At 39.1% G+C, this 27,774-nt stretch overlaps 1 protein-coding gene and 1 non-coding gene across 3 annotated transcripts in view; one reads left to right on the top strand and one right to left on the bottom strand.

Moving 5' to 3' along the window:
• EPB41L5 (erythrocyte membrane protein band 4.1 like 5) overlaps positions 1–27,774 on the bottom strand; it is a 125,906-nt gene that overhangs the window by 47,496 nt on the left and 50,636 nt on the right. The window contains exons 15-17 of one of the 2 annotated variants that reach the window (XM_039234880.1): positions 20,690–20,732; positions 20,179–20,294; positions 15,779–16,532 (exon numbers count right to left, since the gene is read on the bottom strand). In XM_039234880.1, the coding sequence (XP_039090811.1) occupies positions 16,352–16,532; positions 20,179–20,294; positions 20,690–20,732 (340 nt within the window). In that variant the 3' untranslated portion in view covers positions 15,779–16,351. Of the gene's footprint in view, positions 1–15,778; positions 16,533–20,178; positions 20,295–20,689; positions 20,733–27,774 lie in introns of those variants that run through there. The other variant, XM_039234879.1, reaches the window with a different exon arrangement.
• TRNAR-UCG lies at positions 7,472–7,556 on the top strand. Its single transcript has one exon. It is a non-coding gene; the product is annotated as a tRNA-Arg (tRNA).

The following is a 27,774-nucleotide window of genomic DNA, read 5'->3' as shown; positions in this document are numbered from 1 at the left end:
AGCCCAGAGTCAGGCTCCATGCTGACAACTCAGAGCCCTCTGGGATTCTCTCTCCCTCTCCCACTGCCCCACTCCTGCTCGTTCTCTCTTTCTTTCTCAAAATAAATAAAAACTTAAAAAAGAGGGGGAAGAGACCTTTGAAGGCAGCGGAACAGATGAACATGTGGCACTGATGAGAAAGACTGCAGGAAGCTGAAACCTAATTCTGGAGCAGGGAAAGCCTAGAAAAAATGAAATCACTCTAGAGAACTAAAAAAAAAAACCTGTATTTTCTTCCATTTTATGGACTGTCTTCTTACTTTCTTGATAGCATCACTGGACACAAATGTTTTGATGTTTGGTGAATTCCACTTTAGCTTTCCCTCTGTCACAGGTGCTTTTGGTATCACATCTAAAAGATTACTGCTGAGTCCAGTCACAGATTTACTCCTGTTTTCCTCTAAGACTTCTTACTGCTATTGCCTACATACATTACTGACGTTACAAGTTACTGATATTATATAGTTAATATCCCTAATATGTAGTAAAAACTTCTTTAAAATAGGGAAGAGAAAAGCAAACAGTTCTATTTAAAAAGGTGGAAGGGGACACTACAAAAGTCAAACCAGGGGCGCCTGGGTGACTCAGTCAGTTAGCATTCGACTCTTGATTTTGGCTCAAGTCATGATCTCAAGGTTCGTGAGTTCGAATCCCCTGTTGAGATCTACACTGACAGAGTGGACCCTGCTTGGGATTTTGTCTTCCTCTCTCTCTCTGCTCCCTCTCCTACCCACACAAATGTGCATGTGCTCTCGCTCTCTCTCTCAAAAATAAACAAACAGTGGCACCTGGGTGGCTTAGTCCGTTAAGCATCCAACTTTGGCTCAGGTCACAAGGCAGTCTGTGAGTTGGATCCCGGCTTTGGGCTCTGTGCTGACAGTTCAGAGCCTGGAGCCTGCTTCGGATCCTGTGTCTCCTTCTCTCACTGCCCCTCCCTCACTTATGCTCTGTCTCTCTTTCAAACATAAACATTAAAAAAAAAAAAAAAGCCTTTTTTCATAAATAAATATTAAAAAGAGCCAATTCCCAGAAAAAAATGCAAATGGCTCCTAAACATAAAAATACGCTAATGAAAGAAATTTAAATGAAAATTACACTGAAAATATCCATCATTAATATTGATTATGGTGTTGGTATTATAGGCATATATATGTCAAAACTTATCAAACACTTGGAATGAATGTACTTCACTGTGTATCAAATGTACCAAATGTATGTTCCTCACAATAAAGCTGTAAGGAAAAAAATGTATATACATCATCTCCAACGTACGGGAATCTGGCAACATCCAGAAAGATTAAGATGTATTTATTACTAAATGAACACCCTACTTACATAGGAAAAAAGGAACTAATCCAAGTAAATTTTAAACACAGAATTTTATTTATTCTCATCTAGAGAACTGTGCATAAATCCTGAATTTTACTTAGATTGGCTGTTGACAGCAGTATGCCACACAGCAATTCTGAAGCTACTGGTATGTCCCATATAAGTGGGCAAATATGGAATCAGTACACCTGCGAGTAGTTCAGTTTCTCACTAGGAGGGAAGGGAGACAAAAGTAAGGAACGGGGCAGGCAAAGAAGAACCCAGGTATTGGACTGAAATTAGATTATCAGTATGAATTTGTGATTTAAACATACCTGTTTTGTAACTCTGTCCACTAAGACTAGAAACAATGACATTCACAGGAGCCACAAACATACCTAATGCCCAGATCTTGATTGCTGAATACCATTTTAACTGAAAGGAATCCGGGCTCTTAAAAAATGGCTGACTTCAGGGCTAAGGCAAGGGAAGTTCAAGATGAGCGTGGACCCTCTTATACTAAAAACGAAGAAAATTCTCAGAAACTGAGCGGTAGTAAGTGGTACAGGATATAGTTTGGCCAGGTTCTCGTTGGCCAGATTTGGGACCGTTTGACTATCAAAGGAATAACATTAACTATATAACCCATTGAATGAAAGACTCCATGAATCCATATATAAATAGATAAGAGTTCTTTTTGTAGAATACCAACTAACCAACCAGTTACTGTACAGAATGATAGCAAATCACCATCCTGCAACAATCGTGATAACTAATTTTCACCATTAGGTAGAAGACTGCTGGGAGGAAGATTATTTGCACTAAGTATTTGATAATTTTTTACAAAAAAAAAAATAGAGTGGAAAAGTCTGATAATCAATACCTAAACCAAGTAGTCTAAAATCCGCACTACCAGTAATGGACAGAGTAGCATCAAGTAGCCTCTGGTGTCGTGTGCTACAGGACTATCATGTCTACATAGATACGTCACATTTCTCTTGACAAAAGTACATAAATTGAATTGAATCATGAAGAAACAATCAATTAAATCCAAATTAGGAACAGTCCGTGAAACAATGAAAGTGTGCCATTTACAGATGTAAACGTGAGAGAGAAAGAGAGGCTTAAGAACTGCTGCAGATTAAGACACGCAAGAAACAAGGTGCTAATATGTAATTCCGAACTGGATCAAAGAAGGCGCTATAAAGCACAGTACTAGGACAATGAGAAAACTTGACTGTGGACAGGCATACTCGGGAAGAGTAGAGTACTATGCTGGACTCCCTGAAGGTATGTGGTTAACTCCCTTGGAGATATGTGAGGGAGTGTTACTGCTCGTCACTCTCTTACTCAAAATCCACCACAGACTCTCTTGCACTTGGGATAAAACCCACCTTCTCTTCCCTGGCATACAGGGCGCTCCATGACCAGGGCGCTCTGCCCAGCGCCCTCACAACGCTTACCATTCCAGTCTCTTCTTAAGTAAGCCCCATCCACACTGGTTTTCTTCTCTACTCCTCAAAAATCGACTCAAAGTCTTCTGTATTAGTTACGTCTGCCTGAGATACGCCTTTGCATGGCTGACTCCCTGTACCACTCACATCTCAACGTAGGCATCTCCTGAGAGGACTACCCCTCACCCTGAAGTCACTTACTGTGACATCACCTTATTTTCTTCATAGCATCTGCTACTATTAGAAATCAATGGCATCCGTATCTGTATACTGATTTTTGGTCTCCTTTACTAGAATACGTGTGTCATGAGAGTAGGAACTTCTGTCTCGGTCACTGCTGCCTTTCTGGAATGCAGAGCAGGGCCCACACACAGTAGATATTTAACAACTAGTCACTAACTTACTGAATTACTAATTCTGATATGTGCCCACTGAAACTTGCAAACAGATACGGGATTACAATCCACAGGTAAGCAAGTCAAAAGAGATACTTTAAAAAGTATAATTTTTTAAAAACATTTTTTAATGTTTATTTATTTTTGAGAAAGAGAGAGACAGAGTGCAAACAGGGGAGGGGCAGAGAGAGAGGGAGACACAGAATCCAAAGCAGGCTCCAGGCTCCGAGCCGTCAGCACAGAACCCGACGTGGGGCTCGAACTCACGAATCGTGAGATCATGACCTGAGCGGAAGTCAGATGCTTCACCGACTGAGCCACCCAGGCGCCCCAAGACATATAATTTCTGAAAGCAAATAATTCATCCCTGAGCACCGTATCTCATGAGGATGTGAACTACAAGATGTAATTACTGTTTACTTAATCTTTTTCACGTCGTCTCTCTGAAACAGAGGAATAACTCATCATTTTGGTACAGCTGTTCACAAACTGATTTATTTAACTATCACTGTGCCTTGTTCTCATTCTATATAATCTGCCTCACGTAGGTAGGGACAAACATACAATGTGCCACAACATTAAGATAAAATCTTGTTCTATGAAAAGACTAAATAAAGACACACCGCCAGGAAAAAAAGGAGCACAAATAAACAAAAGAAAAGGAGACAGAATTTGAGATGCTACAGATAAAGAAATAAAGGATTATTAAACCCAACTTTGAAAGTGGGCAAAGAATGTGAATGGCCATTTCTCCATAAAAGATACACGAATTGCCAATAAGCATCTGAAAAATACCCAACATCATTAGCCCCCTGACAATATAATTCAATGCCACAATGAGTTACCACCCTCAAAACAACCAGATGATTATAATGAAAAAGGTAACAAAACTGCTGATAGAAATGTAAAATGGTGCAGCCACTTTGGAAAACAATTTGGCAGTTCCTCCAGATGTTAAATACAGTCACCATTATGACCCAGTAATTCCCCTCCTAGCTATATACCCAAAAGAACTGAAAACACATGTTCATTAAAAAACAAACAACAAAAAACCGGTTCCTGAATGTTGAGAACGGTATGGACAATTGCCAAAAAGTGCCCATCAACTGATGAACGAATGAAAGATTATGTATCATACAAGGGAATATATTAAACCATTAAAAGAAATCAAATACTGATAAACGCTATAACATGGATAAGTTTTTTTTTTAAGTAAGCTCTCCACTCAACATGGGGCTTGAACTCACAACGCTGAAATCAAGAGTTGCATGTTCTATCTACCATCTGAGCCAACCTGGTGCTCCAACACAGATAAATCTTAAAAACACTATGCTAAGTGAAAGAAGTCAGGCAAAAAAGTCACATGTTATATGATTCTATTTATGAGGCATTTCCAGAATAAGCAACATTTATGGAGACAGACAGGGCCTGGTGGGGAGGGGAGAAGAGGCAGTAAGTGCTAATGGGGAAGGGGTTTCTTTGGGGGATAATGAAATGTTCTGGAATTACACTGATGACTGTTGTACACCTTTGTGAATATATTAAAAACCAAAGGATTGCATACCTAAAAAGTTTTTTTAAAAATGTAGTTAGACATGACATTTTCAATCTGTGGCTTCTGGCTGTGTCCTAGCACACATCAATTTCTCAAGAATGTACAAAGGAATAATGACATTATCTCTTCTATCCATCTTCTTTTTCATGGACACTTACCTGAAGCAGTCTGTCCTATTTCCTACTATATTTGGGGGCATTTTAATCTGTTTTAAATTATTTTCGGTAGATGCTAACCAAAAAAAAGAAAAAGAAATGAAAAGCAATGTCTCCCTTATACCTACTCTCTGAAAATTCAATTTATCTTTTCCAGCTTCATTTTCTGTACACTTACAAATATATACATAGTTTGATGATTTTTATAAAAATGAAAACATACCTGAGGCACCTCACGGGAGTCTGTAACTGAACAATGGATGGCTGACATACTCAATAGCCAAGTACATGGAGAATTTTCCTCATTCGTTATCAACTACACAGTGTGGATACAACATACTTTAATCATCCAGTCTTCCACCAGCTGACAATCATTTTTTACACTTTCACTCTTTAGAAAGGTACTGCTATGACACTCCTTTTTATACTCTCCACGATCTAGGCCCCACCAAGCTTTACAATGTATGGAGTCAGTACAGTGGGTCTCATTCTGGGCTCTAAGACCAAGCTGACTTGAAGCCCAGCCTCACCCCGTACTAGCAATGTCACTTTGGAGAAGTTATACCCTCATCGTGCCTTAATTTCCTCACTAGCCTAAGTATCTTACAGAGCCCTGTAAGAAATACCTGTTCTTGTTGGAGTAAATGTTTACTGCTATACCTCCAGAACAATGAATGCCAGTCACAGATGTACTCAAGTGTCAGCTGTCATTATTACTATACCTCCCCGTGGATTCTGTACTCATTACCCAAACGCCGCTCATCATTCGTCAACTATCCCTTCCACCCTGCTGTTAAAATTTTCTTCTGCTACAGCTCTTAGTCTATGATAATTACTTCATCCAATGCTCCTAAGTATCCCTCCAAATCTGATGCAAATATCAAAAAGCCTTCTTAACTTCAACCTCCTCTACTATTCCATGACCTTGCTTGCCTAATGATTTAGCACTTCTATCCGTTATTTTTCAACTGCCTATCTCTGCAACCTTGGATGTAAATTTCTTGAAGCCAAGGACAGTATTCTGACTACTTCTGTATCACCAAATGTGTCAACATGTGCTTGGCATTCACTCATTCATTTGAACAACTAATACTGACAGAGTGCCGAGCCAGGCAATGCTCTGGGGATAGAGTAGTAGAAATAAATGTTCACCCTTAATGAAGCTTACATTTTATTGACGAATACAGAGATAACAAACAAGTAAACATATGTGTAAGAGGAAGTGAAGTGAGAAAAAAATAAAGTGGGGTAAGGGGGATAGGGAATGAGAAGGAGATGGGAGGGGGGCATGATTATTTTATAGGGAGGTCAGAAAAATTTCTCTGATAAGAAATGTAAGATGTCAGAATGAGCCAAAAGAGATTCAAGGGAGGAATATCCATGTAGAGATAAAAATACGAAGATCCTGAGGGGGCACACACCTGGTCTATTGGAGCAAGTCTTTGGAGGCAGCAAGCACGGTCAAGGCTGGTAGATGATAAAGGACAGGAAAAGTCATGTTTTTGTCGATAAAAGGGTTTGGGGCTTTAGTGAGAGGAGGCCCTCTGGAACACCCAAGCAGAGGAGTGCCGTGATCTAAGTTACAATCAACCGAGGGGCACAGGAGGCAGTAGAGAAGCAAGGACAATGGCTGGAAGCCCAGGGAAGAGATAAGGGATGACAGTAAATTATTACAGGGCAGACCTTCAAGTTAAAATGCAAAGCTGTCATAATCAAAACAGTAAGGTACTGGCACAAAAACAGACACCGAATTAATGGAACAGAACAGGAAACCCAGAAATAAACCCACAACTAATTGGTCAGTTAATCTTCGACAAAGCAGGGAAAGAATATGCAGTAAGAAAAGGACAATCTCTTCAACAATGGTGCTGGGAAAATTGGACAACACTATGCAAAAGAAAGAATCTGGACTTTCTTACACTATACACAAAAATAAATTCAAAATGACCAAAGACTGAACTATGAGACCTGAAACCATAAAAACCCTAGAAAAGAACACAGACAGCAACCTCTTTGACATCGGCCATAGCAACTTCTTTCTAGATAGGTCTCCGGAGGCGAGGGAAACAAAAGCAAAAGTGAACTATTGGGACTATGTCAAAATAAAAAGCTCCTGCACAGCAAAGGGAACGATCAACAAAACTAAAAAGCAGCCTACGGAATGGGAGAAGATATTTGCAAATAACAAATCTGATAAAGGGTTAGTATCCAAAATATGTAAAGCACTTGTACAACTCAACACCAAAAAACCCCCCAAATTAATACAATTAGAAAATAGGCAGGAGATATGAACAGATGTTTTTCCAAAGAAGACAACATGGCCAACAGACATGAAAAGATGCTCATCATCACTTCCCATCAGGGAGATGCAAATCATAACCACAGAGAGATGTCACTTCACACCTGTCAGAATGGCTAAATAAAATCAACAACACAAGAAACAACAGGCGTTAGTGAGGATGTGGGGTAAGGGGAACGCTTGTGCACTGCTGGTGGGAATGTAAACCGGTGCAGCCACTGTGGAAAACAGCACACAGGTTCCTCAAAAACTTGGAAAACAGGGGAGCCTGGGTGGCTCAGTCGGTTGAGCGTCTGACTTCGGCTCAGGACAGGATCTTGCAGTTTGTGGGTTCGAGCCCCACGCTGGGCTCTGTGCTGACAGCTCAGAGCCTGGAGCCTGCTTCGGATTCTGTGTCTCCCTGTCTCTGCCCCTTCCCCACTCATGTTCTGTCTCTGTCTCTCAAAGAATAAATAAACATTAAAAAAAAAAAAAAATCTAGAAAACCAAACAACAATCACATTACTATTTACCCAAATACAAAAACACTAATTCAAAGAGATACATGCATCCTTAGGTTTACAACCGCATTATATATCCAAGATATACAATCAGCCCAAATGTCCATCAATTGATAAATGGATAAAGAAGATGTGGTATATATACACAACAGAATATTACTCAGCCATAAAAAGAATGAAATCTTGCCATCTGTAGCAACATAGAGTATAATGCTAAGCAAAATAAGTCAGAGAAACACAAATACCATTCCATTTATATGTAGAATTTAAGACAAAACAAACAAGCAAAGGAGAAAGAGAGAGGCAAACCAACTCTTAACTATAGAGAACACATTGATGGTCACCAGAGGGCAGGTGGGGAAAACAGATGGAGATGAAAAAGTACATTTATCAGGATGAGCACCGGGTGATGCAGGGAAGTGGCGAAGCACTGTGCTGGACACCTGAAACTGCTGTTACACTGGATGCTGACTAACTGGAATTAAAAAAAAAAAAAAAACTTAAAAAGAAACAGGGTGGGAGCAGTGGAGATGGTGACAAGTAGGGGATTCTGGATTTATTTTGAAGAAAGAACTAACAGAACTTACTGACTGATGAGGAGAAACAAAGCCGAGTCCAGAGAATTATTAGGGGCTATGACATAAGCCAGTGCCTCTCAATCTTTAGTACACAACAGAACCTCCAGGAGAGCGTATGAAAACAGAATTGTCAGCCCTTATCTCCAGTCTCTGATTTAGTGGTTCTGGTGTGGAGTCCGAGACACACTGGCCCACCAAAAGGAAAAACAGAACTGCCAATTAGCGAGCTAGGGAAAACAGCAGAGATCTGAAAAGTTGAATAAGGAGTTCAATTTTGAACATATGAAATTTGAGATGTCCCAATAGCACCCTCTGTGGGATTTCCCCCCGAAACCCATAGCCTCAATCTGATCACAGAAAAACATCACATACAGTCAAATTGCAGGACCATCCTACAAGGTATCTGAGCAGTCATCTTCAAAAGGTCATCAAAACCTGAAAATCATAGATGGAAGGGGGCTAGATACGATCCTGGAACGTTTGTGGGAAGACTGGTGAAATCTGAACAAAGTCCACGGTTAGTAGCACCGTTCCAATGTTAATTCCTTTCTTTTGAGAACAGTCCCATTGTACCATGGCTACGTAGGATGTTAACATTCGAGAAGACTAATGAGGGAGGGCATGAGAGCTCTCTGCATGATCTTTGAACTTCCTGTAAGCCTACAATTAGTTCAAAATAAAGTTTTTTAAAAGTAGGATGCCTATATCAAATATCTAAGTAGCAATGTAGGCAGTTGGATACAGAAGTCTGGAAACAAAGCAGTCCAGGCTGATGATAGAAAATGGGAAATTACTAGTGTATAAATGGCACCTAGAGCCATAATGCTAGTTGATATTACCAAGGAAATGAGTTAGGAAAAAGGTCCTAAAACAATCTTTAGGGGGTTAGGGAGATAAGGAGAGACTAAAAAAGGGTCTAAAAATGATGGCGAGTGAGGCAGATGACAAGAGAGTGGTGTCCCTAAGCTAAGTGAAGGCAGCATTTCATGAGGAAGGAAATGAGCGACTGTCATGAATGCTAACTGGACTGAAGATTAACGCAAGATGAGGAAGGTGGTCATTTGTGAACAAAAGCTCCTTTGGCGGAGCGGTAACACTACTAGCCCATGCAGAGCCTTCATGTGGATTTAAGCAATGCCCTTCCCGAAGACACACTACTTCCATCTCTTACAAAACTATCATAGAATATGCTTTTGTGAGAACAAGAAATTTAGTGCCACCTGCTGGAAAATCAGTCACAAATATGTGATCACTGTCCTCTCGAATGTGACACTCGTGTGCAGGACAGCACCTGCACAATCATGTGCAGTAGCTTAGTTGGCAGAGTCTGATTAGAACGGCTTCAGGATAGAATGAGAAGAGGAAACTGTACAGACAATTCTTTCATGGCAAGGAGTTCCACTGTAAATGGAACAAGGAAATGGGGGAATGGCCAAAGGGGGAAAGTGGATTCAAGGGAGGGTATCTTTTTTAATAATATTAGATATCATAGGCAGTTTCTGTGCTGAAGAGAATATTCCAGTAGAGAGGGAAAAAATGATGCCATAGCACAAGGGAGAATTGCTGAAATGATGTTATTGCGACGCTAAGAGTCAAGATCTAGAAGATAAGCGAAGAGGTATGACTTAAATAAGAGAATGGATAGTTCACCTAGAGGTAGAGCAGGAAAAGCAGAGTATATATGACCAAATGGAGAAAAATTCATTGGAAGATGGCAGGAGTGTACAGGTTTCTTCTGGTTGCTTATTTTCTCAAGAAATCAGGAAGCAAGGTCATTCACTGGCAGTGAGGAGTGAGAGGTGAAGAGGTGGTGGAAGTCTGAAAGAAGAGAAATTACTGCCAGCATGTGTGAGAATGCATAGGTTAAGAAAACATGGTAGGGTTTCAGGTTTCAGGGGTTCTCAAGACCCACTTGAGCTCAGTGGCCAAAATGTAGAGACCATTCAATGACGTTGTATTTTACGTTCTCCATCTACATGTAGAATGGACAGAGCTGAATTTAACCAGGAGTGAACCAGATGTGTACAACAGGTGGGGAGTCAAGATATCTGAGGGCACGTACAGAGGAGTAATTATAAATGGCTGCGTATGAGGAAGTGAGGAACAAGGAGATGCTCTGGTAGGTATTCAACAAATAATGAGGTGAACTTTAAAAGGAGATCTCAGAGGCGTCTGGGTGACTCGGCTGGTTGGGCGTCCGACTTTGGCTCAGGTCATGATCTCGTGGTTTGTGGGTTCGGGCTCTGCAACGGGCTCTGTGCTGACAGTTCGGAGCCCGGAGCCTGCTTCAGATCCTGTGTCTCATTCTCTCCCTGCCCCTCCCCTGCTTGTACACTCTCTCTGTCTCTCAAAAATAAATAAGTGTAAAAAAAATTTTTTTTTTTAAAAAAGAGGAGATATCAATAGAAGCCTCTCCAATTTTCAACTTAAAAATTTGCGATGACTGGCCCAGGGCTCCTTACCAAATGTAAACTCCTTAGCACCGACATTCAATGCCTTTCCAAGATGCTCAAATATCAACTGCTATTGCTATTGTCTGTTAAGTGCAACTTAAAGTGATACACTGGATATTCTACAGTACCCAAATCTCCACAAGTCTTTCTAGAGACTTCCAAAGGTTTTGATGTTGGCGTTCCCGGAAAGAATTAATGTAAATTGTTAAAAATAGTTCTTATCTCCAAACTCCTAGGGAGTTTATAATTTAAATAATCCCTGTAGCTAACAGTTGGGCTACAAACATAGCTTTGTTATAGGAAATTCTTCTGAGTAGTGAAGTAATGGTATATATGTGGTATTGTACATCCTGGGATGTTTTCCATACTTTCTCTGAATAGTGTTCTAGCCAGTTCACAAGGCAAGTCAGGCCATCAACTGTCTTCCTATTATCATCTCTTACCTTTCATTCTTTTCTTTTACTCCACCCATTCCTAAGAACTGAAAATATTTTTTCACTTAATATTAACAATAATCAGTCACTAGTCAACAGACCAGACCCTTAGTAAGGAATCTGTACTGCCTACAAATGCTAGGCGTACATTAGCTCATCTCTTCTTTATTAAAATTACTTAAAAACAAAACAAACAAGAATTCCTTCAAGAACAAAAAAGAAGATCTGCAGCTGCTAAACCTGCTTTTGAGAGGAGGAGGTGTGGGTTTATTACACAGCCAAGGGAGTCCTCAGTCACACTCCTGGAGAATGCTGTTCTCCAAGTCAGAGCTCTCTTCTCCGTGCCAGGATAAACAAATGTTGGCCAGCTGTCAGGAACAAAATGTAAAAAGTTCACTTGAGTCCCATCACCTAAACTTAAGGCCACAGCTTGTTGTTAGGAACACAAAAGCTTAGGTAATTATCTAATAAAAAATTGTGAGAACAATTCTGTCAGGAAAAACAGGAACACTTGCTTTTCTACTTCAGTGTAAAAATAAAAATGTATCATTAAAAAAGCCACAGAAGCTTTTTTTTCCTTTCACCAGTTTCTTTTGAAATGTTCTTCTCTTCACTAGTTCCCTACGAAGGCTAAGATTACAATACTCCCACCAACCCAAAATGCTCAAAGCAGCTAAAATGTATTACATATTAGTGAGAATGAAAGAAAGGAAGTTAGGGGCGCCTGGGTGGCTCAGTCGGTTAAGCGTTCGACTTCGGCTCAGGTCATGATCTCGCGGTTCGTGGGTTCGAGCCCCGCGTCGGGCTCTGTGCTGACAGCCAGCTCAGATCCTGGAGCCTGTTTCAGAGTCTGTGTCTCCCTCTCTCTCTGACTCTCCCCTGCTCATGCTCTCTCTCTCTCTCAAAGATAAATAAAAACATTAAAAAATAAAAATAAATAAAAATTTTAAAAAAGGAAGTTATAGAACACATATTCCAGTGAAAGTGACATGCTTCTTGCCCTAGTATTTCTATCACCAAAGTTAATGTCCAGTGGGTGAAACACTATTCTCACAATAACTTCGCATGACTAAAGTAAAAAGATAATTGATGTGAACAGAGAATGAGGAATTTTTATGTTCTTCGAAAAAGGGAGCTTAGAAAAAATATTATAAGATTCATAACAAGAAAGGATTTGACAAATCACATTTTATACTGAGACAGAAGCCCACAAGTGACACACACAGAAAGAGAGAGGTTTCCTCACCCCAAAACTATCTTCAAATTCTATCCCTTATGTAAAAGTATCTCACATGAAGTGCTGAGCATTCTGGAAGCCAGGTCTGACGGTGTGGTATAATTTACATTAAAATATAGGAAGTATGTGGTGGTAAAGAGATTAAGGTTATTAATACGAGAGGATTTTACTTTTGCAAACCCATGACAAGCCCTATATACCCAAGATATAAAACAAATTAATGCAACTTGATATTACCATTTTTAGACCCAATATTCAAAGCCTAACACATAAAACGTAACAGCCCTTCAAGCAGTGAACTATGGTTTCAAAATGAAGTGTACGCCTCAACCAACATGGTTAAAACGATTACTGCTCCCACCGTCAGAACAAGCTGTCTGAGTACGGACAGCCACCCCCGGCTTTTCAGCTTGCGTCTATGAATACATATGCAAGTAAAGGGACCAAAGATGAGGATCCGTCTTCTTATTCCTGTAAAGCCAATCATCGCAACACTCCTCTTCCTCCTGAAACCCAAGACCCAAGACACCATAATCGTCCAAGACTTTCTGCCACCCCCTCATGTATCTCCCGGTGTTGGCAAGATGGAAAGATGTGATACACGACATCAGGATACATCAAAGTGATAAAACAAGACTACTACTCAACATAATCATTAGCAGATCAACCAAATAAATATGTAAAACTCTAGTAAAAGAAACTACTGTAATTAAGGCCCAGTTCATTGTTTATCCCACGAAACAAGTTACCTGCCTGTCCTGCATTCAGAAGACACTTCAGTTTTCTATCTTGATGTTTGCATGGCATTTTTTATATCCTGGACAATGTTCACAATAAAGATCCACCCAAGTGTTATAAATAACATTTCCTGGGTCAGCCCTTTAAATTAACTTTTACAATCCACCTAAAAAGGATTTGAATTATGCTGATGATATTCAGTATTAGAATGTTTGTATACCACCTGCTTTTTAAAGTATAGACATAGACACAGCAGGACAAAGTTTTTCTCTATAAACCCATTTAAAAGTATAGTGTATCTGTGACTATCCTATCAAGGTCAGAAGGGTTAGCCTACACTCAGAGATAGGTAAAAGCCTTTAAAGTGGTTTTACCATCAAAAGAAACAATAATCACAAAATCTTGTTTATTTTCATGTTTGAAAGTATAAAGATCACTAGCTTTACTGTGTTTCTGTAAGTTTCTCTGTTTATAAAAGTGCAGCTAAAACATAATCAACCTAATTCAAGATGTTGAAACTAATTATGTTAAATAAAATCTGCCAGAGTGCTGAAGTTGAATCACATGGTCCCAGAGTTCTGTGTGATTGGCTCCTTCTGATCAAAAGGCTGGTGACCGACTAAGGCACTTCTAGAAGATACTAGTTTCCTAATCTAGAAATGTATGACCACTAACCCTTAAGGCATAATAAAATGCAAAATATAAATAAGTTGGTGACAATTTATTTACAATGAGTGACTTGAAAATTCTTCATAGCTATGGAAGTATGTGTATCTTGAAAATAACAGTAACAAGAATTTTCACAATGCTTGATATGAAATCCTGGATCATATAAGAACTCACATATAATAGACAAATTGGATTCTACTACCACCCAGTCTTAGTCCTTTACTTTCCCCATCTCCTCCTCCAATCCGGCTTCTATTATCAGGACTTTACAAATGAACTATTATGTTAGGTTTTCAAAGAAAACATAACCATGTGATTCTCCTATCACTTAAATGTAACATTACTGATTAACTCAAATTCTATAGAAATGACCACTTTCAATGCAAACTGAAGATCTTACTTTTCTATTATTTGCAATAATCCTTCCCTAATTCCCAAAGTTAAGATTCTGCTAAGATATATTTGAAGTACGAAAAGTCAAACTTTGGGATTTACAAAAAGGCCTGAAAGGCTTTATTATTATTATTTCTTTGGCTTCTGTACACTTCTTTGGTTTCTATTATAGAAATAGCAGGTTCTTGGGGCGACTGGGTGGCTGAGTTGGTTAAGCATCTGACTTCAGCTCAGGTAATGATCTCACAGTTCATGAGTTCGAGCCCCGCATCAGGCTCTGTGCTGCCAGCCCGGAGCCTGGAGCCTGCTTCGGATTCTGTGTCTCCCTCTCTCTCTGCCCTTCCTCCACTCATGCTCTGTCTCTGTCTTTCTCTCAAAAATAAACAAACACTAAAAACAAATTAAAAAAAAAACTTCTAAAGAAATAGGAGGTTCTTAATCATAGTCACACCCATGAAATCTTTTCCACAACCAGCGTTTTGTGCTTAAAATGTTATAATTCAAGTTTGCTGTTTTAAAGAAAAATACTCACCATCAACAATGCCTAACAATTATAATCGGAGCTATGTAAAGACTAAAACAACTATGAGGGACATACGTTAGTGATCATTTTTAAGCATGCTTTATGACGATAGATTTAGGGAGGGAGCTAGGCTATTTAAGGTATGGATCTGTGCATATTTACAGGTTTACAGGATGTGCTAAAGAATACTTTGAGCTTCTGTCTTCTTAAAATGATTGTGATATGGGGATGAGCACTGAGTGTTATATGGAAACCAACTTGACAATAAACTATTTGTAAAAAAAAAAAATGATTGTGATAAACTCACAGATTGAAACTTGTTTATAGATTTCATTCCTATGTCTTATTTAACTTTGCTTACTTATATTTCCTATTGACAACCAACAGTCCAATAATAAGGCCCTCTGAAACCCATGTGTTTGTCCAGCGGAGAGAAATAAGGACTTTGGAGGTAAACAGGATGATATATCGGGGGGGGGAGTTGTTTATAATAAAGCTTCCTTATCTTGAAATATTAGGAATTCTAGACTATAAAATATCTTCAAATAACTATATATGTAGTTTTAAGGTTTGGAAACTGTTAAAATTTCTAAGAACTATAGAAAAGGCTTCTCTTACATCAATTCTCATTACATTAGAAATGTACTTTTTTCAGGTAATCTGCCTCTAAGAATTAAATCAAAGAGCTTGGATAAATACACTCATTCATGAAGGACGAAAAATAGTAATATATCCAATCCATTTGAAAGTGGTATGGTTTTGGCCTTAGAATTTTATTTTAAAGGTCATACGAGACCAGATTATAAGGCTGCTGAAAACCTGGGAAAGCTATCAGATGCATAAGATGAAAAAGAAAGGAGAAAAATGAAAAGAAAAAAGTGAATACATTTTCCATTGTGTACAACCATTCAGCAGTAATGTGACAAAATTCAGTTAACCACTGGTTAACCAGTTAATTGTGCAAAAGTAGCCATTCAGATTTATCTCTCTATGGGAATCACCTTATTAATGTGACCTCTAGACCTTTTGGCAAATTAAAATACTTGCATTTGTTAAAAACTAAAAGTGCTTTTAATTAAGAATCACATTAATTACAATTACAGAATCTTAGGCACTTAACTGAAATTAAGGCATGGGTCACTGCAGAAGTATTAACAATGGCACAGAAAAGTAGTTTTATCAAAGTATCGCCAAAGGCTGAAACACCGAGCCTGGATACGCTTCCTTCCCAGTATAGGAAGGATTCTTCGTCCGATTCTTTTAACCTCAATATCTGGATGGCTTGGGGAGGATGACAATAGGCAGCTTCTACACAAACACAAACCTTCTCCTGAGACATCTTCTGAGTGACGTACTCACATGTTCAAATCATGAGAAATCTTTCCAAAATGATGATACACATACCCTTTCAACACAAAAACATCTGTCGCTATCGCTGATGGTACACAGCTTCTTAACATCACGTCCCTGGCACAGAGTTATTCAATCGCAACCAACGCTACCTCTAGTGACTCAATGGGAGGTCTCCCAGATTCTCCTCACGTGACCCACCCTCTATGTTAGAAAATGTATACCGTCAACGCGCATGATAAAGAGTTCCAGTATCTAACAGGCTTAACACTCATATCTCAGTCATGGCTGCACGGCCGGGAAAATGAACATCAGGATGGACTCCTGTATTCTTCACATTGTGCTCATGGACAAAGTCAGTGTAGTTTCTATGTGCAGGCTGGGGTGGGGACAAGGCCCTTGTGTTCCACTGGTTTCCACCACGTTGACAGCAGTCACCGGCAGCAGAGAGCCTGGATGGTTGGGGAGTGGGAGGGGAGCACAGTTAGTCTACAGGAACAGGAGAAAATGAATGTGTAAGAGGTAACAAAAGAGAAAGGCAGTGTGACCGGCATGCACCAGCTGTGAGTAGTTATTGACATCCATTACATGCAATGACATTCAAGAATAAAGGGGGTGGGGTGGGGGAGAGAATCAACAAAGTTACATGTGGTAGAAAAGCTCAACAGGGAATATGAATAAGTAATCAGAGTTAATAAAGAGGAAATTTCACAAAGAGCAAAACATTCTATCCGTCCCTGATGCTGGTACCAAAATCAAAGGTAGAAACACTGTTTGAAGTTCTAATGAAAAGGAAAAAATATCTATAACTGACTTAATTCAAATATTTAACAGGACAATCTGGGGCGCCTGGTTGGCTTAGCCAGTTAAGCATCCAACTCTTGATTTTGGCTAAGGTCACGAGCTCACAGTTCGCAAGATGGAGCCCTGCGTTGGGGTCTGCACGGACAATGAGAAGCCTGCCTGGGACTCTCTCTCCCTTTCTCTCGGCCCCTGCCCTGCTCATGCTTACATTCTCTCCCAGCCCCACCTCAAAATAAATAAATAAACATTACAAAAAATGATAAAACAAAAGGACAATTCTAAATTATGGACAAAGGCACATACAGAAAAGGGCAACTGTGAACATTATTCCCCAAATTAAGTGATTTCACAAAACTGAAATCCAGGAAACAAAACTCCACAACTACCTTCAGAGGCCGTGTAATTTTACATCAGTGTTTCCAATTCACAATGGAGAATCACTATTCCTTCTATAATCAAGGTTCACAGGACCTCAGAATGAAATTCAACAGGTACAGATAATGTGAGGAGACTATAAAGCCCCTCCAAGGAGCTGTTTAGTATGTTAAGAAACCCCTTATCGCACAGGGCCGTAGAACAGACCTACAGAACTATGAGGATGAAGCATGCATACAAGCAGCTCCTGGTTACAAATAACCAGAGTCCTCCAGTAGAAAGAAAACATTGGTCACGGTTCAGTAGATCAAGGTTTTGCAACACAGCAAAAAGGGCAGCATGTATTTAAGATAATTACAAAGAAAAAAAAAATCACCCCAATTATAAAAGGGGTCTAAAGATAGATTTTTAAATATGACACTTTCCTAACTCAACTAAAACATAAATCTTCACCTTTTTTCCTTAGGGAAATTGAAAAGAAATGAGCTACATTTCAGATTTTTCAGGACAAACTTGAATGGTTTTATTCAATAAAATCATCTTTTTCTGCAACTGATATACAATTTGTTCAGCAAATCCATCCCATAAAATTCATCACCCTCAATATACAGCGTCTGGGTGGCTCAGGTGGCTGGGCAGTCGACTTTGGCTCAGGTCATGATCTCACAGCTTGTGGGTTTGAGCCCTGCGTCGGGCTCTGTGCTGACAGCTCAGAGCCTAGAGCTTGCTTCAGATTCAGTATCTCCCTCTCTCTCTGACCCTCTCCTGCTCTCACTGTCTCTGTCTCTTAGAAATAAATAAAACATTAAAAATTTTTTAAAATATAAGACATTAAGTTAGGGTTATGGTCTCCCCAATATATGCAAGATTTCCCAAATATTCAATTCTGTTTTTGCTGTGGTTTATAAATGGTTTAATGGGTTTAAAATATAATAATTGTTTCTCAAAAGGTGATACTCTAAATATCGGACTCTGAATATCTACACTACTATCAAATTATTTATGGAAATAACGGTACCATGTAGAACATACTAGCAAGAGAAAGCTGAAGAACTGAACGTGACGTAGGTTTAGATTAAAATGGTTAAAACTGATCTACTTGATTATAGTCTGTTATTCTGTCCAATTGTTCAAATCTAGGGAGCATTTCCAAATTTTATTAACTTATCACTTTCTAAAGGAGGACTGTTTTATTTTCATTTAAAAGCATTAATAACAAACAAAGCATGCAGAAACAAAAAGTAAAATAGAAAATGCACTGTAAGTTCAGGCTGGGGAACCCACTGGCTCCAAGACAGAGCGCCTGCGTGCTCGGCCCCGCGCCAAGGCTGACGTTCGCTGAGGCTCATTAACTTTTCAGGGTCATTTTGCTCCGTTTCAGCAAAGGAGGTCTCAGCGTGAGTAAGTAAAGGAAGGACACACAGCTTCACATTTTCATGTTCCTTGAAATTCAATACTCTTCAGGTTCAGGATTGTCTACTTCTAAAGGTTATGTCAAAGGAACTTAGTGCCTAATGAATCAATTAAACAGATTTAAGTATGTGCCCATTAAAATTAGAAAACTCAATATAGATTTAGTGTCATCATATAGTATGCAAAAAAACCCAAAAACTCTCATCCCATATTAGTATAAAAGGTAAGCTTGTATTAAGGCAGTTCTTCTATAGCTGAAGTCTCAGTGCTGCTTTCCTTGCCTCCAGGACTTGGTGCTAATATCAAGGCAATGAAACATAGCTGCTTAGTGGAGCTGTGTGTTCAGTAAAAAATTGAAGAAAACTATTTCTAATGGTTTAAAAATATAAAGACTAAAATCTGACATTTAGAAACCTCATTGTCTACACTTGAAGCGTGTGTCCACATGCACACACACACAAAGTATCCCTACCACACTCAGGCAAAAGGAAAAGGGAAAAAGGGGGGGAGGGAGGGGGGAGGATTCCCTCAATCACAGAAACTAATCAAGTGACTTGGAACTGAAGTAAACATATGCCCAACCATGAGGAGCAAAAGCACCTTGCAAGTTAGTGAAGCCAAAACAACAGTGAAAAACAATTACATAGCAAAGACTGAAAATAATCACCAGCCACTGTTGACCCACCACCATGAAGGAAGAACCGGTTGCATAGAAAGCTGCCCCAAACCTTGAGATCACCACAGAAACTCATTAGATTTCAGGTATAAACAAACTAAGAGCAAGAGAAAAAGAGAGAAAAATCCTATGAATTATCAAAGTTCATTTCACAGACATACAACCTGAAAAGATGCAACCAACATGATCACTCAATCAAGCAATTCGCGGGGAGCCCTCCAAGCCACATATGTTTATTCGGGAAAGAATGCACCCTGCTGATTACACTCCAATAAGCCACAAAGTATTCATATTTGTGCATGAATCTAAAAACAGACCCTGGGACTCTAAGCAAATGAAAGATCTTCTCTGTCATCAGATTATCTCTCCAACCCCCCAAAATGGAGTAGTTCATGCTTTATTAGATAAGAATCATGTTTCCCGTTTGGCTTTACCTTCAGTCTTTAACGAAAAAACTCATCCAAAGCAGTAGCGTTAGGTCGTGTGGAATAACATATAAAGAACATATTTTCTTTACGGATCTGTATAAAGGTTCTGACTAGCACTGAAGCCCTTTTACACAGAGAACCACCCACCACTCTCCCAGTCATACTAACCAAAATAAGGAGAGCTGACCGATGTTCTTCAATTAAGTAACTGCATTCCATTCTTCATTTATATCCCTTATTTCCCCAATCCCAATCTGCCTGTTCAATAGTGTGTTTCGGTTCAGCTTACAAATATGAATAATTTGCTTCCAATCATATTTCACGTACTCTAGGATTATGGGCTGAGAATTTAGAATACATTAAGCAAGTAACATTTTATGCTTGTTTAAGGAGTTAACAAACCATTTCCTGTCATGCTGGTCTGTCCCAGGATTCACTGGAAGATTCTCTATCTCTGCCAGCACAGGACCAGAGGGAACAGAAGAAGCCACAGGCAGGGTGGATCTCACAGCCCAACCCTTTGGACAGAAATGATAAAAATCATTTATTTTACTTATAAAACACTTCATCACAAATAAACAGAACATTAAAATGGAATACTATCTACATACTGAACAAACGCAGTGTAAACAAATGCCTGAATGTTATATTCAACCTTAGCGATAAATGATAATCTATCACCGTCTTATTTATTTTATAGGATTTACAGGAACAGAAAATGTTCTATAGAATACCTGTTCTATTTATAACATCATAGATAATAAAATAACAGAGGGTTTCATATATTGAGCCACTTTACAGATAAGAAAAACACACAAAACTCTGCTGAAGTTATGCCACTGTGAAAATTTAGTTAATACCACCACTGTGTGTCATAATTAAGTACAGTGTTCTTTTGAAGCTGAAATCTTACCTGTTGGGAGCCATTACTCTGAGTTGAAACATTATTGTGAACACTGTAATGGGGAAAAGCATCTATTAAAAAACCATATACAAAATTCTAGGGCTTCACATTGTAAGATAATACATATACTAATTAAAGTAGCTTTACTTTTTAAAGACATTGATTATTTTGTTGCATATTAAGAAAAAGTACTGTTGGTACCAAAACTAAGAATGTAAGACGCCCAGAAAGAGTTTGCTTTCATAGACAAACATCTGTTTTGCTATGATCTGCTCATTTGAGATTTTTATACACCTGCATTCTAACTGTGCTTTAAATGTGTAGTTCACTACCAACCTTATTCTTTGGACAGGATCCGTCAAAGACAGCAAAATGAAAAGCAGCACGGAAGATTCCTTAAACTCAAGGCATTAAGCACAAACATCCACATAAACCTACCTGTGTCACTTCTTTTGTATATTCCTACCCTCTCACAAGATTTTCCAGTGTCAGCAACAGCTCAGCATTTTATAACTCAAAAGGCCTTAGTACAAACTTAAAATTAGAAACCTTTCTGTATACTTTCCACTCCAAATGACTTATAAATAGGTTTTTAAATTTTTAGTTTAGGCTGTACCCATTTCCCTCCTCCTTCCTTCCCCCCACCAAAAGCACTTAAAAAACTCAATCTATGACAAAATAAACAAAAACAAACCTCAGAACAGCTTTAAAAAAATATATTCAATGAAATAACTCAAAGATGACATATTAACACAGCAAAAGAAAGGGAAAAAAGAGTTTACTGACTTGAGACTTTCTCTAACCTAAGCATACTTGCATCCTCAAGTAAAGAATTCAACAAAAGTAACTGAAAAATCCATTCAAAATTATATGTTTATGTACATATATAAGATTCCTTGAAAGTGACAAAATAATCTACAGATTTAATGAGAGCATTATGTTCCAGGAAAATGAGATAGAGAATTAAATGCATTCAACCCCTCACTATCAAATTACTGACTTTCAAGGATAAGGAAAGAATACTTATGGTACCCAAGGAAAATTACAAGGAAATCACTGTCAGTATCTGGCTTGCACAGACTTCTCCATACCAATACTCAAGAATATTATACCCAGCCAAGATGTCATTCTAGTAAAAGGAAACAGGCAAATCTTCTCAAACCAAACTTTTAATACAACATCTAAGAACTTTTCTTTCCTTTCTCTCTTTTCCTTTTCTTTCTCTCTCTTTCTTCCTTCTGTCCTTCCTTCTTTCTTGTTTTTGTTCTTTAAGAGTCTTTCTTAAAAGGGGTGAGAGTTAAACAAAACCTATCTGATGAAAGACAACCAATTAAGAAAGAACTCAAGAATGAAGAGGCCTTGCTAAAAGACTAGGTAATGAAAATGAACCCATTTTATATCTTATCATTTTATTACCTACATCTCTGTTACAAGTTGAGTCACCAGAACTTTCACTAGCCCTGAGTGGGTTCAAATTCTGGCACAAAAGCTTTCCACTACCACCAGTTCTGCTCTCTAAACTTCAGGTTCTTCATTGGCATGAAACTGTTACAGGAGGGTTAAGTGCATTAATATTAGCCAAACACAAGTAACACTGACCCTAAAAAAAGGCTTAAAAAAAAATACTAGTTAGTGTGTAACTGTTGTCAAGACAACTGTAAAGTATATACCTGTCAGACACGGTTTCTTTTGACTAATATCAATGTTCCCAGAACACATTATGCTGGTTTATGTAACCATAATCCCAAATAGTATGAAATCTCATTAAATCTGCTTGGCTAGATGATCCCCTTGGTTACCCTTTGAAGCTTTTCCTTTAACTGAGAATAACTCCAGCAGGTGATGAATAAAAGATGAATCATAACATGAAAAAAAGTACTTCTAATAAGTGAGCTTAACTGGATCAGAGCTCCCTGTTTTCAGAAATTTGAAATGTGGAAAGCACTGTTTTCTTGTAATGACATTCTTTCACTTCCGCTAATATAAAAGTAAAACATTTCTCATTACCGACCTACCCTAAGCTCCCCCTTTCAAACAAAGGAACACCTACAATAACTGACCCCTTTTCCTCCTATACACTCAATTCATCGTCTCCTCCACCATTTCTTCTTTTCCTCTCTTTTCCGTTTTCAAGATTCTGTCTGCTAAGCGTGTACAAAAAGTACCAATCACTGCAATGTGAACTATCCTTTAAAATGTCACCTCTTCCTAGGATACTCTCTATTAGTCAAGGTTCACGGGGACTAGTTAGAAGATAAAATAGTACAAGGAAAACGACTGACATCAGCCAATTTAAAAACCTGTTACTCAAATAGGCACAGTACAAGGTCAAGAAGCGTTTTAGGTCAAATAGCTGTGCTTTTTCAAACAGTCCTGTTTTCCATGGTTCCCTGGAGCAAAACTGTGCCTGCAAACAGGACTACAAGGGCAAGAATGAAAGGGCATTCATGCCAGTCCCAACTCAGGTCCTCTCGAGCGGTGTTAGGGAAAGGGGTAAATAACCTTCAAGAGAGCTGGGTCTCCCTCTACACCTCATTTCTGAAAGCTCATTACAAAAAATAATAAAAATAAAGTATCATTGTTTAAATACCCCATTTGTGCTGCATTTTCCAGAGCCAAAAGCATTATTCAAGAAATGAAAAGAGGGGCGCCTGGGTGGCTTAGTCGGTTAAGCGTCCGACTTTCGCTTGGGTCATGATCTCGCGGTTCGTGGGTTCGAGCCCCGCGTCGGGCTCTGTGCTGACTGCCAGCTCAGAGCCTGGAGCCTGTTTNTGATCTCGCGGTTCGTGGGTTCGAGCCCCGCGTCGGGCTCTGTGCTGACTGCCAGCTCAGAGCCTGGAGCCTGTTTCAGAGTCTGTGATTCCCTCTCTCTCTGACCCTCCCCTGCTCATGCTGTCTCTATCTCTCTCCTAGAAATAAATAAAACATTAAAAAAATAAAATAAAAAAAAAAAGAAATGAAAAGAAAATTTTGTTATTAAAGTTAAATGAATCTTAATTCTAGGAAAGAGATTACAGAGCCATACTCAAGGTTTTTGGTCAGAAACGTATTATTTAAAAAAAAACTTAAAAAAGGATAAATTCTTACAAATAAACACCTTAAGTTTCAACTACATATTATTGCTTGAATACTTTGTTTACATTTCTGCTAAATTCACCAGGTTATCTTCTTTATTTGAAGCTCTAATATTCTGTACTAGCCTCTTTCTCAGGGAAGCACGACATGATCCATTAAACAAAAAACAAATAAAATAGTTCAAAGAGTACAGGATACCTCTAACATCGCTCCACCATTTTTCTTAAAAGTGTAGCTTATAAATAACTACAATGAAAATAAAAGTGCAACTCAGGAAAGGCAAAGAAATTTTTTTACCTAATTAAAATTTCACAATAGAGAAAATCACTCACTTCCTTACTCTATTCATTTCTTTATTTTTAATAGTCTACTGACAGCTAAAGAAACATCAAGAGTCCTTATTCAAGAAGCAGAGTATTTTTGTGCTGAATCATTCATCAGCCTGACTCTAATGGCTTGCTAAGTGTGGATGGGAGAGGAAAAACTGAAAAGGACATCTCAAGGAGAGGGTGGCCATACTTGGCACCCAGCAACAATTTCTACTTTTAAATTTTTTTTAATGTTTTTTATTTATTTCTGAGAGGGAGACAGTGTGAGCAGGGGAGGGTCAGAGAGAGAGGGAGGTACAGAATCTGTAACAGGCTCCAGGCTCTGAGCTGTCAGCACAGAACCCCACACCGGGCTCGAACCCATGAACTGTGAGAGCATGACCTGAGCTGAAGTCGGGCACTTAACCGACTGAGCCACCCAAGGGCCCCAACAATTTCTACTTTTAAAGAAGCCTTAGTCACACATCTGCCATATAAGAGTAGACAAGTTCAAAAGAGTTCACTAGATTTACAAGTGTGTCCTGAATCTGAGACAGCCCAGAAGACTGGTACATACCAATGGTTAAGAAGCATCATATGAAACTATACACTGTAATATACACTATTAAAATTGAGACATCAAAAGTAGGACTTCTGGAATGGTGGTTTGAGGACCCTCTCCCCGGTGAAACAAAACTTAGCTGGTGAAAATTATTTAAAAAACAATCATTAAAAGGCATGTATCAGTGAACAAGCCATCCATTCAAGGAAATCTATTAAATCTCAGAGCTGAGTCTGGCATTTGAACCACAGTTTGCTGCCCTTCCCCATTCCCTCCAAGTTCAGTGCGGTGGAAGCTTTACTTCACGTGAGTGCAGCCAAGGAGACAGAACTCTCTCTGGGTCATCTAGACCTTAAAACCGCTATTTTAAAGATGTTCAGGAACAAAAACACAAATCTGAAGAAGCATGGGAACACTGTCTCCATAAAAAGAAAATATCACTTGAGGCGCCTGGGTGGCTCAGTGGTTAAGTATCTGACTTTGGCTCAGGTTATGATCTCATGGTTCATGAGTTTGAGTCCCCTATTGGGCTGTTGTCAGCACAGAGCCTGCTACAGATCCTCTGGCCCTCACCCACTCAAGTGTGTGTGCTCTCTCTCTCTCAAAAATAAACACACCTTTTTAAAAAAAGTATTGTAAAACTTATAAAAAGAAGATAATACCATAATACAGAGAATTTGTAAATTAGAATCAAATAGAAATTGAGTTGAAATGAACTGAAATTAAGAAATTCACTGAAAGGACATCACACCAGGTCTGAGCAGGATGGAGAATTCATGACTTGAAGACAGGTCAACTGAGATATCTAGTCTGAGTAAGAGAAAGAAAAAGAAAGAAGAAAAATGAAGAGAGACTCCAATACCTGTGGGACACCATCCAGCTTAGCAACATGCTTGTGACAGGAGTCCCAGAAGGGTAGTCCCAGAAGAAGAGTAAAGAAAGGAACAAAAAGATAATTTAAAGACATAACGGCTGAGAACTTCCCAAATTTGATAAAAAAATAATATACCAGGGAAAAGCAACGAGAAGTGGGGTCCCTGTGGGTGGCTCAGTCGGCTCAGATTCTAATTCTTGACTTTGGCTCAGGTCATGAGCTCATGATCATAGGACTGAGCCCTGCAGCGGCTGGGCTCCAAGCTGGGTGTGAAGCCTGCTTCAGAGTCTCTCTCCCTAGCCCTCTGCCCGTCCCCGACTCATGCACGCGTGCACTCTCTCTCTCTCCCTCTCTCAAAAAGTAATCAAAAATTTAAAAATAAAATCACACATTTAAAAAACAAAAAGAATAAGAATAAAGAAAGAGAAAAGCAAGCAGAAGAGAAGTGGACTGCCAATACGTGTATCAAACTTCAAAACAAAAGAATTAGTAGAGGGCACTTGCGGCGCGCCTGCCCCCGTGGGCCTTCAGCGGAGCGGACCCTGCCACCGCCTGCCTCCGAGCACCTGCCGGGGGGCGGCTGCTCCACGAAGCACACTGATAAAGCAGCCACCGCCCAACTTCAGAAATGAAAGTTCATTAGCATCTACCCTGAAGCCACTCCTGTTCTTCACAGCTTTCTTGATCACGGTAGCTAGTGGGTGGTACTTCTAGACTCAATCTTATGTTTTTGAAGGTGCCTTTGGGATGTCCAGTAGGGACAGCTATTTTTATGCTGCTATTGTTGCGGTGGTCGCCATCCACGTGGTGTTGGCACTCTTTGTTTACGTGGCCTGGAATGAAGGCTCACGACAGTGTTGTGAAGGCAAATAGGATTAAGTTGAACATTCACCTTCTGATAGCATTAAATTGATTTTTTAAATTGCTTTTTAATGTCTTTTAATTTTATTTTGAGAAACAGAGACAGAGAGCAAGCAGGGGAGGGGCAGAGCGGGAGGGAGACACAGAATCCGAAGCAGGCTCCAGGCTCTGAGCTGTCAGCACAGATACCGACGCGGGGCTTGAATCCATGGACCATGAGATCATGACCCGAGCCAAAGTTGGATGCTTAACTGACTGAGGCCCCCAGGCTCCCCTTAAATTGATTTTTAAAAATGATAAATGCATCTGGGATACTGATGATTTCAATCAAGTTGAGAACATGTTAAAAATCAATAATATAAATAAATAAAACAAAAAAACCGCCAGAGAAAAAGAGTAACATTTTATCATAATAAAAGAGTCAAACAACTGGGGCACCTGGGTGGCTTAGTCGGTTAAGTGTCCGACTTTCGCATAGGTCATGATCTCGCGGTTTGTGGGTTCGAGCCCCGCGTCGGGCTCTGTGCTGACTGCCAGCTCGGAGCCTGGAGCCTATTTCAGAGTCTGTATCTCCCTCTCTCTCTGACCCTCCCCTGCTCACGCTGTCTCTCTCTCTCCCTCCTAGAAATAAATAAAAATAATAAAAAAAAAAAAAAAAAGAGTCAAACAACTATAAACCTATATGCACTTAACCAAAGCCCCAAAGTAAAAAAACTGAAGAGAGAAACAAACAACTGAGCATCAGTAACAGGAGACTTCACAGCCTTACTCTTAAGAACGGATAGAATTGGGCAAAAGTTCGACAGTGAAGTAGAGAAGTCCTTGAGCAGTACCAAGACAAGTAAACCTGACAGACATTTATAGAACATTTCACTCAACGATGGAAGACTATCCATTCTTCTCAAGTGCATACAGACCATTTTCTGACATAAGCCATATGCTAAACCATAAAACAAGTTTCAGTAAATTTTGTAAGGATCAACATCATACAAAGTATGACCTCACCATGTGGAATAAAAGCGCGCTCACACACACACACTCAAAATAACAGGAATATTTAAGATATTCACAAATATGTGGAAATCAAGGAACACATTCCCAAGTAACCAAGGGGTCAAAGAAGAAGTCAAAAGAAGCAAAATAATTTGAGATACATAAAATGAAAATACAATATTCCAAACTTATAGAATGTGATTAAAGCACTGCTTGGAAGAAAATCGATAGCAATAAATGTTATGTTAAAAAAGAATAAAGACCTCAAATACATAACCTAATTTCCCATCTGAGGACACCAGAAAAAGAAAAGCAAACTAAACCTAAAGCAAGCCTAAGAAGTGAAACAATACAGCAGTGAGAAAATCAATAAACTTGAAAAATGAAGAATTGATAAAACTGAAAGCTAGTTCCTTGAAAC

Source organism: Hyaena hyaena, unplaced genomic scaffold, assembly GCF_003009895.1.
Source record: "Hyaena hyaena isolate Hyena2069 unplaced genomic scaffold, ASM300989v1 scaffold_91, whole genome shotgun sequence".
Classification (NCBI taxonomy): Eukaryota; Metazoa; Chordata; class Mammalia; order Carnivora; family Hyaenidae; genus Hyaena; species Hyaena hyaena.
Note: the sequence above shows the minus strand (reverse complement) of the source record. Positions and strands in the feature narration are given on the sequence as shown.